General features: G+C 44.2%; 1 protein-coding gene across 1 annotated transcript in view; it reads left to right on the forward strand.

The window, feature by feature from the left end:
• The window catches only part of PTPN14 (protein tyrosine phosphatase non-receptor type 14), an 82,707-nt gene that overhangs the window by 11,670 nt on the left and 53,123 nt on the right, over positions 1-17,914 (forward strand). The window contains exons 2-3 of the mRNA XM_072140133.1: positions 9,498-9,832; positions 16,255-16,424. Of these exons, the coding sequence (XP_071996234.1) occupies positions 9,653-9,832; positions 16,255-16,424 (350 nt within the window). The 5' untranslated portion in view covers positions 9,498-9,652. The remainder of the gene's footprint in view (positions 1-9,497; positions 9,833-16,254; positions 16,425-17,914) is intronic.

Below are 17,914 nucleotides of genomic sequence, written 5' to 3' on the forward strand. Positions count from 1 at the left end.
TACAACAACGAGTTCTGAATCTGCTGACTTTGGACCTCTTGGCTGTTCTACAACGCTGATGTCTTGGGCTAAGTAATGTGTGGTAGATAAGGGGCACCATGCAACGACCAGTTGTGGACCTCTTGGCCATCCTACTCCTTATAGAGAACTTTTCATCACATCCATAAACTTCAAGTCTACTTAAACGGCTTGTCCCACCTCATCAGCTTATACCATACCACGTGGTTCTGTTTATAGAATAAAGTTGCCATGAATTCCTGATACTAGACTATCCTTCCCAATGAATTATTGCACCATTGGACCGTTTGGCTGTCCTACAATGCCCATGTCTGTGCTTAGTAGAAGATGTCTTCTGATGCTTTTGTTTATGGACCTCTTGGCCATCCTACTCAAAGAGAACCTTTCACCATGTCCATAAACTTCAAATCTACATAAAGGCTTGTCCCACCACATGGCAACTTTCTTCTATAAACAGAACCACATGGAAAGTTGCCATGATTTCCACCATACAACCACCATTTCTGGATATGTTGCATATGGACCTCTTGGCTGTCCTATAATGCCTACTACTGTGATGAGTAGAAGATGTCTTGGGCTGAGTAATGTGCGTGAGATCAGGGGCCCCATATAACGAGCAGTTCTGAATCTGCTGGTTTGGACCTCTTATAATTCATGGCTGCGTAGATGTCGTCTTGGGCCGAGTAGTATGTCGTAGATCATGGAGCCAAGGACTTCCTCACATCCACTGACCATAGAAATGAACAAAAAACTGGGCCAAATTTTCAATATTTCGGTTACAAAAATTGAGACTTGTAGAAGGTCCAGATAAATTCTACTTTTTAATTTCCAATACAATATAATTTTTAAAAAACTGGGGTTTTTTTTCGTGGTTTTGTGGTTGGAAATATTTGCATGCCTGGCATAACTGAGTGGAGGAGTAATCTTTTCGAACTAATTATGAGCAAGCGCAAAGGTAGAATCTTGGCTTTCATCGGAGTCATGAAAGACTCTATTCTTCCGACATAAATCCATCTAAATCCTGTGTGAAATGCTCACCGAGGACTTTAGTTGCTCTTCAGAGTAACAGATGTTTCACCTGGAAGATCAAGGATCGGCACTGCCGTTGTCCTGGCTATACCGGGTATCCTTACAGGGCATGCTGGGAAATGGAGTCTGGTGACAACTGTAAGTTAAAGGTTGTTCGAGAATGTCAAATTGTCTGTTGACTAGAAAATTCCTGGGAGCTAAAGGGTTAGTATTGGGGCTTTAAAAACTTTTGAGGGAACCTCGGTTTTTGAGTTCAGTATGGATCCTAAAAACTATAATTGTACCTCTAAATGTAGGCTATATTACTTCATAAGATCAATTTAAAGAGATTCTTCAAGATTGGAAAAAACTTTGGTTTCATCCAATCAAAAACAGGCCAGCACTTGACCTACTGGATCCACAAACAACGGGCATGTGTGATGCCGTTTGTAAGAAAGCATTAATGTTGTTCTAATCCTGGACAACCCCTTTAAATTTCATCAAACTTTTTGGATACCCAAATGATCAAATTCAAGTGGGCCTCCATGCCGCACTGCTGAAGGACCCATCACATTTATGAAAGTGTAGTGAGTTTTTATAATATGTCCTTGTTCTTCAAACACTTCTATGTAGTCCAGTCATGCCATCAGAGCCAATGCAACCCACTGAAGGCTTTCCACAGTGTATGTCTCTAGAAAGAATTCTCGGGAGGAGGTTTCCGAATGTTTTTCTTATCCAGCATTAAAGACTTGTTTCAGAAAGGGAGCCCTATTAAATATCAGGCAGATTCACCTCTCTCCAGGCGACTGGCTTGTGAGACCCTGGAGCGGGGGGGTTAGATCGGCCACTGGCTTGTGGGACCCTGGAGCGGGGGGGTTAGATCGGCCACTGGCTTGTGGGACCCTATGGGAGGGTCGGCCACTGGCCTGTGGGACCCCAGGGGAGGGTCGGCCACTGGCCTGTGGGACCCCGGGGGAGGGTCGGCCACTGGCCTGTGGGACCCCGGGGGAGGGTCGGCCACTGGCCTGTGGGACCCCGGGGGAGGGTCGGCCACTGGCCTGTGGGACCCCGGGGGAGGGTCGGCCACTGGCCTGTGGGACCCCGGGGGAGGGTCGGCCACTGGCCTGTGGGACCCCGGGGGAGGGTCGGCCACTGGCCTGTGGGACCCCGGGGGAGGGTCGGCCACTGGCCTGTGGGACCCCGGGGGAGGGTCGGCCACTGGCCTGTGGGACCCCGGGGGAGGGTCGGCCACTGGCCTGTGGGACCCCGGGGGAGGGTCGGCCACTGGCCTGTGGGACCCTGGGTGGGGGGGGGACCATGGAGTTTTAAGTTGACAGTAATGGAGACTCAGATAAAACTTAATCATTGCCTAATATGAAAAACATCAAACCATAGCAACTAAATCCCCCTATTGGGGGGGGGGGGGCTTTACATATATAATAATAATTTTAAAAAAACCTACAAAACCTTTGGTAAAAAAAAAATCCTTTGTGGACAGCTTTAGGTGGCACACTTAACACTGGTGAAGAGCCAATCTTTTATATCCTCTAAATCTAAGTGAATCAGGACTCTGAGTTGGCATTTGTCTGGGGCATTCAGATGTTGCCAAGCACTACACAGGAGTTTAGTCTGGAATTAGTACGACCACAAAATCCCAAAGTCTTTAAGAAGAATGTATGAATGCTCCGACCAGATGGCATCCTGTAAGATTTGTGAGAAGGCATTTGGAAACCCCGATGGCTAGACGAACGTATGAAAAGACATGGGAATAAGAAAATGAGATCATTTTAGATATTTAGGTTTTTATGGTGCTTCCCCATCTCACCAGCCTGTCAGGACAAACCATGTTCAGGTGGACATCACTCGGGACCTACCTTATCGTAGATCGCACTGTGGTGGACTTGTGTAGAGATCCTCAGAGTCTAACTATAAAAAAAGGTAAAAAAAAACCCCTCTGTGTTCTGATTTAGAGGAGTTTCCCCCAAGAAAACCACATTTTATATTAGCAGTGCTTGAGGGACAATCTCGGAAGTCGGCAACTTTGTTAGGAGAGATCCACCAAGGAGGTTTGGGTAAACCAATGTGGACACCTGCAACAAAACCTAAAGCACAAGGTGTTTAATATTCATGCCAATGTATAGCCAATGTTTTTTCGGGTGGGGGATCACTAAAAGGATCCTCTGCCTCATGGCCTCTTGGGTGTCTTAGTTCTTCTACACCATTTTGGAAATATAGCCTAATATTTCTATAGGCTGATGGGTGTCTAAGCCACAAAATTGTGGAGCCAAATTTGGTAAAATTTGTGGTGGTTGCAGTTGCCATCTCGAGAACCATAAACTTCCGTCTCCAAGTAGAGAGGTCTAATTGCTACATTCGAAGAAGGAAACTGAATATTAGTTTCTTATTTTATTAATTTTTTCTGCAGGAAAAATATCTGGAGATTTTTATAGGGCCGTGATTGGTTTAGGAACTGGTTATTGCCCATGTGGCTTCATTTACATAGAGTGGTTTATGCTCCTGTGTGGTGGCTAATCCTTCAACCAAGCCATACAGTTGACATTTCTTGCCAATCGAATGTCCTCTCTACATTTGGCAATGTGGTGCCTTGTTACAGTTTTTTTTCCAGGGTGTCCAAGGGTTTTTTTTAGGCAATTTAGTGGTCACTGGAAATGTAAAATTAATAAAAAGTCTGCCTTGTCCACCACCATTGCTCTGTTCCCGTGCCAAGGCCCCTGTTCCCTCTGTTTCTGGTCTTAGCTGGACCATAAGTGGTAAGGCTCTCGATACGAAGGCAATGTGGTGCCATGTTAGTTTTTTTTCCAGGGTGTCCAAGGGTTTTTTAGGCAATTTAGTGGTGACTAGAAATGTAAAAGTAATAAAAAAGTAATAGCTGGACCATAAGTGGTAAGGCTCTCGATACTACTGTGGTCGATGTTCAAGAAGGATGATGTATCGGCAGTGGTGTCTCAGCACGAGTCGCCAATGAGGCCGATGATCACCTGCCAACCTCCAGGGAGCCTTAACAATTCCATCCCACCCCACCGTTGTCTTCATAGTAGCCATCAGAGGGTTTAGCCTGGAAAACCTTGTCAACACAACTGACTCAACGACTCAACTTGGAGATGACTAATGTATTGGGCACTCCATGTGCTTAGATCAGATTTCATTTTCCGTCACCAGGGTTTGTTTTGGGTACAGTACAAGTAGATAGAAACAAGTTCTCAGGTCAAATATGCCCCAAAAACTATCTATTGGTATAATTCTACGAAAGAGAATGATGTGGGTGTGGTTTTCCTCATCCCATCCTGGAAAACTTAGCATATTTTCCCAGAATCCCCATAGTGGAGCATCCATGGCTATAAGACTCCACACACCTACACGGTGGCCTTAATTGGCAGTCTCCGTAAGGAGAACTCTTAAGTCCCGACCAATATGTCTGACATTCACGTGCCTAAAACGGTTGTTACCACGCAAATTGTAAAGAGGTCACAAGTGCCTGAGGAACCTACCAATCCCTATGTTTTTATGTTATAGGCTCAGGTTGTCCAGGTCCTGTCCAGGGCCGGTTTTAGAAAAAGTGGGGCCCTGTTCAAAACTAAAAGTGGTGCCCACAAAATAATTAGCCCTGCCCAATAATAACACTTTGCAGTTACACACAGTAGTAGGTAAGTATCTGTAATATGGGGCTGTAGGAGAATCTTATAGGAGATAGATGGATGATAGAAGATACTTATGAAAGATGATAAAGATTTATAGATTATATATTGATAGTGATATAGATGAAAGGAGATAGATATGACAGATGGATACAGTAGAAGAGAGCTAAAAGAATGATTGGTAGATGGATAGATAATAGATAGGAGATGGATAACTAGACGGATAGATGATAGATACAAGGGGTGTTAATAGAGCAATAGATCCTCTGGCCACAAAAGTCCATATTCTGGGGGCCCTCTTAAGACAAGGGGCCCAAGGCAAGAGCCCAGTTTGCCGCCCCCCTAACGCCGGCCCTGGTCCTATCCTAGACTTTGCGATGAGGCCCGAGAGCTTCAGATTCTTCCTTTGATGGCAAATCTTTCACACCCGATATTGTCAATTACGTTAAGTTTCAGGACTCTCTTTTTGTTTGAGAAGGTATAAAAATTTTGGTTTTGGTGGAGAGAAACCTTTTTATTTTTGTTAATAGTCTCTGAAAAAACCTGAACAAAAATGAAGTTTAGCCCCTGTGAAGAACTCTTGTTCCACCGGGGGCCAATCAAAGATGGCTGAATCACTTCAAAGAGACCTTCTTTTTCGACAGTCTCATAAATCTTACTTCTAAGTATCGGGCTCGGGCGGCCAAGTTTCTCTCGGTCAGCCCACACTGTGGGTAGCACAAGCTTGTTTTTGTCTGGACTATGTGCACCGAGGGGCTGTGTATTTAAGATATTTCTGTGAGGGAGTGCTCCGGCTTTGAAAAGGATTCCAAAATTTCCCTTGTACTTGGTTAAGATCTTGTGCTTGATACTTTGGCAGAAAAAAAAAATCTTTTTACTTCAAGAGGCCCAACAAGTCTTTTCATGTCTTTTCTTCGCCGTTTCTTATTTACAGTGTGAGGCTGCATTGTTCGCTGTGGTATTTGGTGGTTAGAGACTTCTGTTTGTCTTTTGTAATTTTGAAGTCGATCTGATAAAAGAACGTGCCGGAATCTCAGACTTTGCCCGTCTAGGTTTGAGGTTTTTGCCTTCAAAAAGATTTTATGACCAATTATTTTTTGGTCTTGTGTGCCTGTTTCATAAACTGATAACTAGTGTTTTTTTTTTTTTAATTTAAATGTTTTTTTTTGTGTTTTTTTTTCTATTTAACACTAGAAATCTTTTTGTAATACTAGAAAATCTCCTTTTAAATTGCAATTATTACTGCGGATTAGAATGGGAAGGTTTTTTCATGACAATTTTTTTTATTTGGACTATATGTCATTAATCTTTTGGATTTTTTTTTTTTCCCCTGGGTGCCCTTTGATGGGTGAATGGAGTCCTGTACTATTTTTTTTTTTTTCATGTATCCTGACCTACATGCAACTGTGTGAATAAGCTCTTAGATTTTTAAAAAAATAATAATATTTTCTGGGACAGGAAGCAAAAATATTTGCCCGTCAGAATCTAGCATAAAAATCCATCATGATAAACCAGGGACACTTACTCATAGATCCAGGCATCGGGACTGTGGGAATCTACTTATGTGTGTTATCCATGGCCTCCTTCCTTCTAAAATCAACTTTTAAAATGATGCTAATGAGCTAGAAGGCATCTAGGGGATGTTACCAAAGCCCCTCTGTGCTGTAGATTCTGTCAGCTCCACAGAGATGAACAGGGCACCCGGCCATGCAGGACTAGCTGCTCCGCTCATCTCTGGGAGTGACGAGGGTCAGACATCGGATCACCCCTGCTCTTGTGATCTGTAAGGGTCTCATCACTGAGACTCACACCGATCAGTAAGTTAGGCCCTATCCTGTGGGAAGGGCCTATTTTGCTTCGTGGGAAAACCCGTTAAGACCGTAAAACAGTAGAAAACTCACATTCTATAATAATAATTCTTTATTTGTATAGCGCCTACAGATTACGCAGCGCTGTACAGATCTTGCCAAATCAGTCCCTGTCCCCAATGGGGCTCACAATCTAATCAACCTAACAGTATGTTTTGAAGTGTGGGAGGAAACTGGAGGACCCGGAGGAAACCCACGAAAACACGGAGAGAATGTACAAACTCTTTGCAGATGTTGATCCTGGGTGGGACTTGCACCCAGGACTCCAGTGCTGCAAGGCTGTAGTGCTCACCACTCAGCCACCGTACTGCCTATTCTCTCATCCATTTTCTAATAATAAATAATAATTCCTTTACTTATATAGAGCACACAGATTATACAGTGCTGCTCTGAGTTTGCCAAACCAGTCCCTGTCCCCCAATGGGGCTCACAATCTTATCACCCTACCAGTATGTTTTGGAGTGTGGGAGGAAACCAGAGGACCTGAAGGAAACCCACGCAAACACGGAGAGAACATACAAACTCTTTGCAGATGTTGACCCTGGGACTTGAACTTAGGAAGCCAGCGCTGCAAGGCTGTAATACTAACCAATAAGCCACCGTGCTGCCCCTTCTACATAGTAAATCCAGAAATGGTCCGAGCATAGAAAGTTCTATCTTATATGAAGGGTTAACGATGGAGGAGGAATGTCAGGGATGTGTCATAACCGCACATTCGTTTATCCAGCAGAATGAGACTGACGAGACGCGTCTGGTGCTCGGCTCCTTGCATTACTCCCTGGTCCTCTGCTCTAGTCAGGCCCAAGGAATCTGCAAGTCTCGCTCAGATGTAGCAGTGCCGAGTTGGTCGGTCATTGTTTTGAATCTAGATGGTAAAATCTATCGTTTCCTGTGTCCACCATTTTCCTCCTGGGAGAGATTGTAGTCGTAGTCATAGTCTTGGCCTTAAAATCAAGTCTGATTGGAGGAGCCTGAGATAACAGGAGAAGCCGCGCCGGTTTAGTGCTCTGGACCCTGCTCTCTAGCACACCCCCCCTTACACACATGGAATTGCACCCATTTAGGATTGTACTGTAGAATGTTATATAACTTTTCCAATATACTTTTTGTATCACTTCCTCAAAGTTTTCTAGATCTCTGCTTGCTGTCGTTCAACAGGAAGCTTCAGTGTTTACTTCCTGTGGATAAACACCGGTCGTAGATAATGTGATGTCACACAGGTGCACGGCTTGTTATATCACACAGCTCATTACTCTCACCTGTGTGACATCACATGACCAGGAATGTAACGAGCTGTGCACCTGTGTGACATCACATGACCAGGGATACAACGAGCTGTGCACTTGTGTGACATCACATGACCAGGGATATAATGAGACGTGCACCTGTGTGACATCACATGACCAGGAATGTAACGAGCTGTGCACTTGTGTGACATCACATGACCAGGGATATAAGAAACCGCGCACCTGTGTGACATCACATGACCAGGGGTATAACAAGCCGTGCACCTGTGTGACATCACATGACCAGGGCTATAACAAGCCGTGCACCTGTGTGACATCACATGGCCAGGGATGCAACGAGCTGTGTTCCTGTGTCACATCACATAACCACGGATATACCGAGCCGTGCACCTGTGTAACATCACATGATCCGGGATAGAATCAGCTGTGCACCTGTGTGGCATCACATGACCAGGGATATAACAAGCCATGCACCTGTGTGACATCACATGACCAGGGATAGAATGAGCTGTGCATCTGTGTGACATCACATGACCAGGGATATATAACGAGCCGTGCACCTGTGTGACATCACATGACCAGGGATATATCAAGCCATGCACCTGTGTGACATCACATGACCAGGGGTATAATGAACCATGCACCTTTGTGACATCACCTGTCCAGGGACTGATTTTTATCCCAAAGAATCTATCTTGTACGTAACCCAGAGACTGCCTGTATATGACAGAATTTTCTGCCTTTTAGTCAAAATTTTTAAAATGTAGATTACAGACTCCGCCGCCGTTGTGAAGGGGGCATGGTTCTCTTGATTACTTTGGGCCCCAGCAGTTGGAATCCCTTCTCCTCAACCGTCACTTTAAGAAAAGGAAAATCCCTTTAAAGGAATATTGTGTCACAATGTTCATGTATTTGTATCAATCACCTCATCAAGTGTTTGCTTGCTCATAGCATTTAGATCAGCAGTTCTCAACCTGTGGGTCGTGACCCCAGCGGGGGTCAGACGATCAAAACCGGGGGTCGCCTAAAGCCATTGGAGCCGCAATTTTATTGCGTTTTTACTGCGAAGCGCATGGTTTGGGGTCACCGCAACATGAGGAACTGTATTGCGGGGGTCACAGCATTAGAAAGGTAGAGAACCACTGATTTAGATGGATCCTGTGACCTCTTCACTGCTGCCAAGCACAGCACCACATATTGTATAGTGGCCACGTGCGGTATTGCGGTAAATTCACATGAGTAGGACTGAGCTCCGAATTAGCCATGTGACTCAGGAGTTCATTAGAGGGCAGCAGATCTGGGGGGGGGGGGGGGAGGGGGCTACCGACTATTGAATCACTGAATCCTGGAATGCCCTTTTAAGCAATTATTTTATGTCAACAATATTTTTTTATCTTTTTTTTTTTTTTTTTGGAAATATTAATAAATTCATCAGTGAGTGGGAGCAAAATCCCGCTTTGAGCTTTGCTATAAATAACAGGTCGACTGTTCTTGAGGTTGTCTACGGCTCCTGATTATTGTCTGGTTATTCGCTTTTCTTTTCCTGTAAATCACCATAGAAACCGGGTGATGTGTTTTTGCGAAGTACAAAGCTCTGCGTTTCATTTCTGGTATTCGCCTCTTGTGCCGGTCACTAGTCGTTCCGATGTCTCTGATATGACCGCTCTGTGTGATGACTCCATGTCTTGCTTGTGTTGCAGGTAGCGGGGACATCCGTTGGATCGCGCTGGGTATGGACGACTATCCCGACACTTGGAGGACAAAAGTAGTTTGTGGCGAGAGATTCAAAGCAAAAATAAAGTGAGAGGAGGGGGGGCTGCCCTTGGTGGGGGCATCCACGACAGCGGCCTAAGCCATGCCTTTCATACCGAAGCTCAAGCTACGGAGGACCAAGAGATACAATGTCTTAAACAAGAACTGTTTCCTCAGTCGCATCCGGCTGCTGAACAATTCCGAGATCGAGTGTACACTCAACGTGGACAGCACCGGGTTGGAATGTCTCGAGGCCGTGGCCCTAAGACTGGAACTTTGCGAGGTAAGGGCTTCCAGAACTTCCAAAATTTTTGTTAACTTTGCCCACCATAAAATCGAAAGTTAGCATATGTCACTTTACCGCGCATGCGCCCGGTGTTTAGGGCATGCGCAGTGATGTGGGGTAACTAGAAGCTGATGGGCCCCAGTGTAAAGTCTGTGCCAGGCCCGGACTATAATGTATGGTTTATAGTAATAGTCTTCTCATATGGGAAAGTGACACCATAAGGGCCCCCTAAACCTCTTGGGCCCAGGTGCAACCGCAACCTCTGCACCCCCTAAAGTTATGCCCCTGTGTGAGGTTTTGCGGACGTCGCTGTGCGGAAGTGCACATGACTTTACCAACTTGACTCTACGTAACGTCACCCAAGACACAGGTAAGATACAAAGATTTGGGACCCTTAAACTCGGCTACGTGGCTGGGCATTTAGGGGCCCCAAATCTACTGACGGGTTTCCTTAAAATGTGGATTTTGGAATTTATAGGTTGGTAGCCATGTTCCTGGCAAATGGCCAAAACCAGATTTTTGGCCTTCAACAAGATTTGCCACTGGTCACTTTATTTGGGGGAAGGAGCAGGGGGGTTCTGGAGAAGTTTTTGGTGCTTTCCCTAAAATCTGACTCATTTAAATGTTATATGTCCAGGACCAAGTGCAAATAGAAAACGGTGGCAGGTAGGTCTCAAACTATTTGGGTTGTTGTAAGTGGCAAGGAAATCAAAATCTATCATGGTGAACCAAGGACACTTACTCATAGATCCAGGCACTGTGACTTCTTATATTTGTTATCCATGGCCTGCTGCCTTCTAAAATCAACTTTTATAATTATGCTAATTAGCCTAAGGTTTACAGAGCTCCTCCGTGCTGTTACAATGAGAAGACCAGGTCATGCTGCACTGCCTGCTACTGCTAGTTTACACAGGTACATGAGGAGGGAGAGAGCAGGGGGTTAGGTGAGACGTGTTCCGCTCATTGTAACAGCCTGTGAATCTGCAGCACTGAGGGTCCCCAGTAGATAATTTAACAGCTGGTTTAGGATCAGGGGGTCCACGGTCTTTATTCTAGTGATACCAAGCCTCTGTAAGAGGACCTTTCACTACTTACACCCACTCCGATTCTTTGAAGCTGTAATAGGTGTACAGTTATATTTTCCTCTCATCCCCCAACGTTCCTCAATGTTGTTTAGAATTTGCATCCAATCTCCTAATTGTGGTCCCTGCCAGGTGGGGCAGTCTTGAGTTGGAGAATACAGCCTAGCCCCACCCATTTGACAGTTGAGAGCCTAATTCGCATATCCGGGTCACAACTAACACTTATTACTCAGGAATAGTGGGGGCGAGAGAAAAGCAAATCCAATTGTGCCAGAATAAGTGGAGCGGCAACTACTAAACGGCTCAAGGTCAGAGTCTGTGAAAGGTCTTCTTTAAGAATATTTTTAGTGCATCCCTTTAAGAATGTGGTATAAGGGAGTAGGTGTTTTTGGACGTAGTATTTTGAGCCCTTGTATGTGAACAATGATTAGCAGATCTATCATTTTCACGTTGCCTTCTCGCCACAAGCGGATCCCATTATAGTCCACTTCCTCCCTGTGAAAAAATAGTCCGGACAATGGCAATAAAATTCCGCTGGGCGGCTCCGGAGTCTCAAATAGCACAAAAACACAAACCGCTATTTGTTTCCAGTTTTAGATTATTTGCCGACCTGCCGTGACCTTTTCGGGTTTAAACTTTTGCATAAAGCATTTTCTACAATGAGTCATGGTGGCTTGTCGCTTGGCGGAGCTTTTACTGATCTTAAAGGGGTTGTAAAGGGTTAAAAAAGAGCACTGTCAAAAAGAGCACCAGAAAGATCCACTGGTTGTCTGTGGTACTGCAGCTCCGCTCTCTTTAAGTGAAGATGTCAATGAAGGAGCTGTCTCTTCACTGAAAATCTGGATCATATCCTTCTCTCCTCTAAAATTTACCATATATGTCTCCCTAGATGGTAGGGGATAGTCCTGCCCCTTAATTTTAAATCCCACCTTCAATTGTGGGCAGTTTATATAGAGCCCCGCCCCCTAATTGTGGGCAGTATATATAGAGCTCTGCCCCCTAATTGTGGGCAGTATATAAAGAGCTCCGCCCACTAATTGTGGGCAGTATATATAGAGCTCCGCCCCCTAATTGTGGGCAGTATATATAGAGCTCCGCCCCCTAATTGTGGGCAGTATATATAGAGCTCCGCCCCCTAATTGTGGGCAGTATATATAGAGCTCCGCCCCCTAATTGTGGCCAGTATATATAGAGCTCCGCCCCCTAATTGTGGGCAGTATATATAGAGCTCCGCCCCCTAATTGTGGGCAGTATATAAAGAGCTCCCCCCCCTAATTGTGGGCAGTATTTTTGAAACTCCCTTCCCGTATTGTGTTCAGTGATCTCTGAGCTCCGCCCCCATAATTGTGACCAGTATTTTTGAACCTTGCCTCCCTGATTGTGGCTAGTATTTTTAAGACATGCCCTGCCAACCAATTGGGGCCTGTAGTCTTTGAGCTCCACCTCCTATTTTCAGTCAGTATTTTTGAACCTTGCCACCAGCTAATCATGGCCAATATTTTTGAGCCAAACCCCTCAGTTTTTTTTTTAATTCTGCCTCCATTTGTGTCCAGTATTTTTACTCCCTCGCCTCCCCCAATTGTGGGCTTTATTTTTAGCTCCACCTCTCGCCCAATTGTGGCCTATATTTTTAGCTCCACCCCTCCCCCAATTGTGGCCAGTATTTTTAGCTTCACCTCGCCTCCAATTGTGGCCTTTTTTTAGCTCCTCCCCTCCCCCAATTGTAGCCAGTATTTTTAGCTCCACCTCTCCCCCAATTGTGGACTGTATTTTTAGCTCCTCCTTCAATTGTGGCCTATATTTTTAGCCCCACCCCTCCCCCAATTGTGGTCTATATTTGTAAATTCCTTTTGGACCTCCGATATGTGGTTCTGTTCAGAATCTTCTCTATAATATGTGATAGTCTGCCACCTATGTGTATAGGGATATTGCTATATTTCTCCCTCATAAGACTCCATCATGGTATAATGATGTTATAATCCTCTCTAGTGCCCCCGGCCTAAACGAATGGATCATCTTTGAGATGGGCGGGTCGACCTGATGTAGCACTCACAGCTATGGGATCTCCATGGCAACAGACGAGTTTACAGTAAAATGTCAGAAACTGGCTTAAAAGGGCTTTGGAAATATAAGACACTCATCTCATAAACTTTTGTCATCAATTTTTTTTTTTTTTTTGCTTTCTAAGAATGCGGATTTACTGTAACTTTTGGCTTTAGCTTTGGGGGAGTGCAAACACTTTTAGCTTACTTCCAGACATATTTTTCCTGTTTCATAATGATGTGTCATTTTCGAAAGAATTTAGCTTCCATCTCTATGCAAATTAACTTTCTATAACTTCTATAAAAGATGTGTACTGTATAAAAGGCTGTTACTGGGAAGTAATGGGAAGCATATAAGGAATAAAATGGCTTATGAGCAAGTGTGGCCCCGCCCCCAAGTGCACTGAGAGTCTCATTTACATAAATATAAAAATTGAATTATCTGAAAAACTACACATTGTTGGAAATCTGTAAAGCTATATTTGGAAAGCTTATGAAGTGCTTTACACAATGTAGGTTTTACTTGTACCATGATTTTTTTAGGTGAGAGAATCCCTTTAAGGAATTTAAAGGGGATATTTTACAACAACAACATCTATGATAAATGGCACTTAAACCAATGCTAGTTTGCAGTTCTCCTTTTGAAGTACTTTATTAAATCTGTTATCAAGGGAAATTATGGTTTCCGTCTCGTATCACCCCCCCCCCCCCTCCTTCTCCCATTTCCGAAATATCTCCAGCTTGTAATTAGCAGCTATGTCTTACATTGTCGCTGCAATTACCGAAGGCAGATCACGATATGGGAAGCCATGAGTAGCACTTGCGTGTGCTAGAAGCGCGCCTACTCACCCCGGCCAATCATCTGCCGCACGTCTGGCGGGGAGTCAAGCAAGCTGCGAGGGGTGACCGCTCTGCCGTTACAATCGGGCGCTGATTGCACGCTGATGTCAGGGCTGCCCTACTGAAATTCGATAATCATATGCAAGGTTAGGGCCAGTTCACACCTCTGTTGTGTCATTGGCTCATTTTATCATTGATTTTGAACCAAAACCTGGAGTGACGACTATAAGTTATAATGGGATCACTGATGGGGGAAGGGGTTTCGGGCATCGTCCCCTCTTATGGCTTCATACCCCCCATTATTGCCCCCCCACATGCTTCTCACTATCCCCAACTCTCTATCTCTTTGCCTCCATTGCTGCTGTTTTTCACTATGCCTTCTCTATCACATTGACCCCCTCTCTGTGCCCTTCTCCATGCTCCGCTCTCTCTTTATATTGCCCCCTCCTTCTCTTTCTGTGTCCCCATTTCTCTAGGTTTCACACTTGTATTACTTTTTGACTCCTCGGAGGCCTTCAATGTTGGACCCTCGGGGGCGGAGCTAGCAAAAGTCAAGATTTTGATAACAATTAGGTTTTTGCTTAACTGAATGGGTGAAGTGATTTGATTCCATACCCTACAATAAGGGAATGTTCACATAGAGGTATTCATTCAGAATATGACTCCCGCTGAGAGAGTACACCATAGGTAAAGAAAATCCATGGGGGCCAATCTAGGTGGGAATCAGATTCTATGGGGCACATTTACTTACCTGTTCCGTTGACGCCGCTGATCTGGAATGTCCAACGAGGATACAGAGCTGCCACGATTCACTAAGATCGTGCGTCCAATTTCCTGCATGTGTCGCTTCCCCACTCAGGTCCGCAGGAGTTCACCTTCTTCTTCCTGGTGTATGTGAGTGCTGATCCTGCAACACAATTTGGTTTTTAAATTCCACGGTTTGTCTGAATCAGTCGGGGTTTCCGTCATCCGCGCCCCCCGATTTGTGTCACATGCAAGCCGATGCGACACAATCCGATCGCGTGTGCCAAAAACCCCTGTGCAAGTCGGAAAAAATTTCGCGAAACCAGACGGAAATGCGTCCGACAGACCCTTAGTAAATGTGCCCCTATGTGTCTAAGAGTCTGTGTGAACATTCTCTTATTGTAGGGTATGAAATTGCAGGGAAGGGGTATGAAATTGAGATGTGAACTTGCACTAATTTGTATACTTCCTCAGTTATTCCTCCTGGAAATCGCTTTGCATTACTGTTAAAATGCACAACATTTACTTACCATGATACATTTTCACCTGGGGTGGGCACCTGCCTACTGAGACCTTCCCAAATGGTGGTGACCTGGTCAGGTAGGCTTTTGGCACGGGAAATTGTAAGTCAATGTTTTTAACTCTTTCCAGGAAGAATAACAGAGGTTATGGCTCGGTGTTAGAAATGATATTTTCTTGCCATGCAATCGCAGGAGTGAAGTTTATTTAATGTGACAGAACATTTGACAGTTTGCATTGCCAGGCCGGCTACTGGCGCTGCGGATAATGATGCTAATGGGGACCCTGCCAGCAGAGAGCTACCGACTACGGAAAACTTTATATTACGTAGAGAGAAGAATTTCAATCTCTGGAGAAGTGTTACAGTGGAGGGCATCCAAGAAGCAACACGTCAGTCTTCAAGTGGACCTCACGCGTCTTCTCACGCTCCTGCGTCATCTATTCGTCATTGTTTCTCTGTTATTCCACCTAGAAACTTAGGAATAAACTGACAACCGGGTGTCGCCAATCTTCGTTGTCAAATGAGAAGAGGGTTGTCCTGTAAACTGCACGTTCTGACACTGTCCAATCCGTTTTGAATCTGTAGAGCCACACCTCCTTGGTAAGTGGGGGGGGGGGGGTAATGTAACGCCCATTTGTCAGTTGATTCCTTAATTTCCTGGTGGAATAATAGAGAAACACGCAGACAAATGGGTGTCAGAACATGATCCTTACTAGGTGACAGACCCTTTTCTTTTCACTAGGGAATTGGTGACACCCAGTTGTCAGTTTTTAGGGACACATCTCTTTCTCTTTTGACAAAGGGGAAGGGTTATTTCCAGTTGTTGGTTGATTCATCCATTTCCTGGAGGAATAATTTCCTGATTATATCTTATATCCAATTTAGAATTGAATTGACACTGAACATTTATAGTACGTGCACACTCGGCCAGACTGAGCATGCATGTATATAGTAGAATCGGGAGGAATAACTTTGAGTCATATCAGCTCCGTTTTGAATCTACATAGAAAACTTTTTAGTACATTGAGCTGTTAATGCTACTAACATCTCCTAGTACAGCTGTCACCCAGCTTTCCTGCAACCCTGAATGTGAAATACAGCTACACTAGTGACTGGAGCAGCAGACCTAGCGGCCTCTTGGTAATGGGAATGTATTACGCCTATTGAGGTATATTTTTGTCTTTTTGCTAGACTCGTTATTTTGGACTATGGTTTCTCGGGAAGTCTCATCAGGCGCGGTGGGTGGAGCTGGAGAAATCGCTGAAGAAGCAGTTGGACAAGTTCTCCATAGAGCCCCTGCTGTATTTTGGGGTCATGTTCTATGTGCCAAGCGTTTCCTGTCTGAACCAGAGCATCACCAGGTGGGTCCCTGTCTCCTCACATCTCTATTTTCTTAAAGAGAATCCGTCACCAGGTTTTATCCCACTAAACTAGTAGTCCTTAATTTAGGATATGAAATGCCCTTTCTAGAATTCCCTATTCTATATGAAATCTCAACTTTTACCTAGAAAAATTTAGGAAACAGTCAGGCCTCATTTTCACACGAGATGAGGCAAGTTTAGTGGTTGCTGGGTGTGTCACTTTAGAAGCCCTATCATCTGTTCTATAGCACTTAGAAACATGTATTTGTGTTATTTTAAAGATAAAGATCTCCTCTTTAAAATCACATCAGACTTATGACTTTGTGAGCTACAGAACCAGAGATGGAGGCAGCTAAAGACCTAGTCGGATATGCAAGCTGCAGATAAAGATCCAATTCCCACCTATTTTGAAACTGCCTGTATGTCCAGTTCTGTAGTACGGAACCATAAACTATATGCATAGAAAGTTTATAGGTGCTATAGAACCAAAGATAAGAGGCTTCTGAAGTGCCAATGCCTCTGCAACCACCAAACTTGATTCATCTCATGTGAAAATGAGGTGAGAAGAGTCATATTTGCTTGACTTCGGAGGAGATTTTTTAGAGGTAAACAGGTGAGATTTTGCATAAATGAGAGGGAATTACGTTCCCTTCCTGAGGGGACTGGTAGTTCATTGGGGTAAAACCTGATAAAAGTTTCCCTTAAAAGGGCCAAGCACCTATTTATTACAAGTTGAACATGAAATGGTCAATTTTCTCATAGGCTGCGGTTTTACGCTTCCGTAATCCACCATTATAATCCATTTTGGGCAAAAAAAAGCCTTGTAATTAACATAAGGCGGCCATAAAATGTCACGGTCTGATAATTTATTTATGCTTGTGACTCGTCTCTAATCTCTAATGTCATCTGACATTTGTTATATGAATGACTTTGGGCATTTGAGGCCACAAACACTGAACGGACTTCAAAGTTTTACTACATTTTATAAAGTGGTCTTAAAGTAGGACTGTAATTGTTGCCCATTTCATCCAATCACAGCACAGCTATTTGTTGGTCTACTCTGGTAAAGTGAAAGCTGGGCTGTGATTGGCTGTGAAATGGGCAACAACGGTTCTGCTCTATATAAATCTGCCCCAAAGTGTATTTCAAAATGTAGTAAAACTGAATGTTTTTACTTGTGGTGGCCCCACAGAACCCTTACTATGTGGAACATAACCAATGTCAGATGAGGTTAGATAACAGAGACGTGATATGTTTCACATAGTAAGTGTTTGTGAATGACTTCGGGCCTAGGAGGTGGCCACAAGTGAATCATCATTGAGATTTACTACATTTTTTAAGGTTTTTGCAGCGATGAAGTAAATCTGTCTTTATCAGCCTTAGCAACCAATCACATTGCAGCTTTCATTTTACCAGAGCAGAATACAGAATGAAAACTCTGCTACGATTGGTTGCTGACAGTCCTTCTCATACACAGCTTCCTAAATCTG

Source organism: Engystomops pustulosus, chromosome 3, assembly GCF_040894005.1.
Source record: "Engystomops pustulosus chromosome 3, aEngPut4.maternal, whole genome shotgun sequence".
Classification (NCBI taxonomy): Eukaryota; Metazoa; Chordata; class Amphibia; order Anura; family Leptodactylidae; genus Engystomops; species Engystomops pustulosus.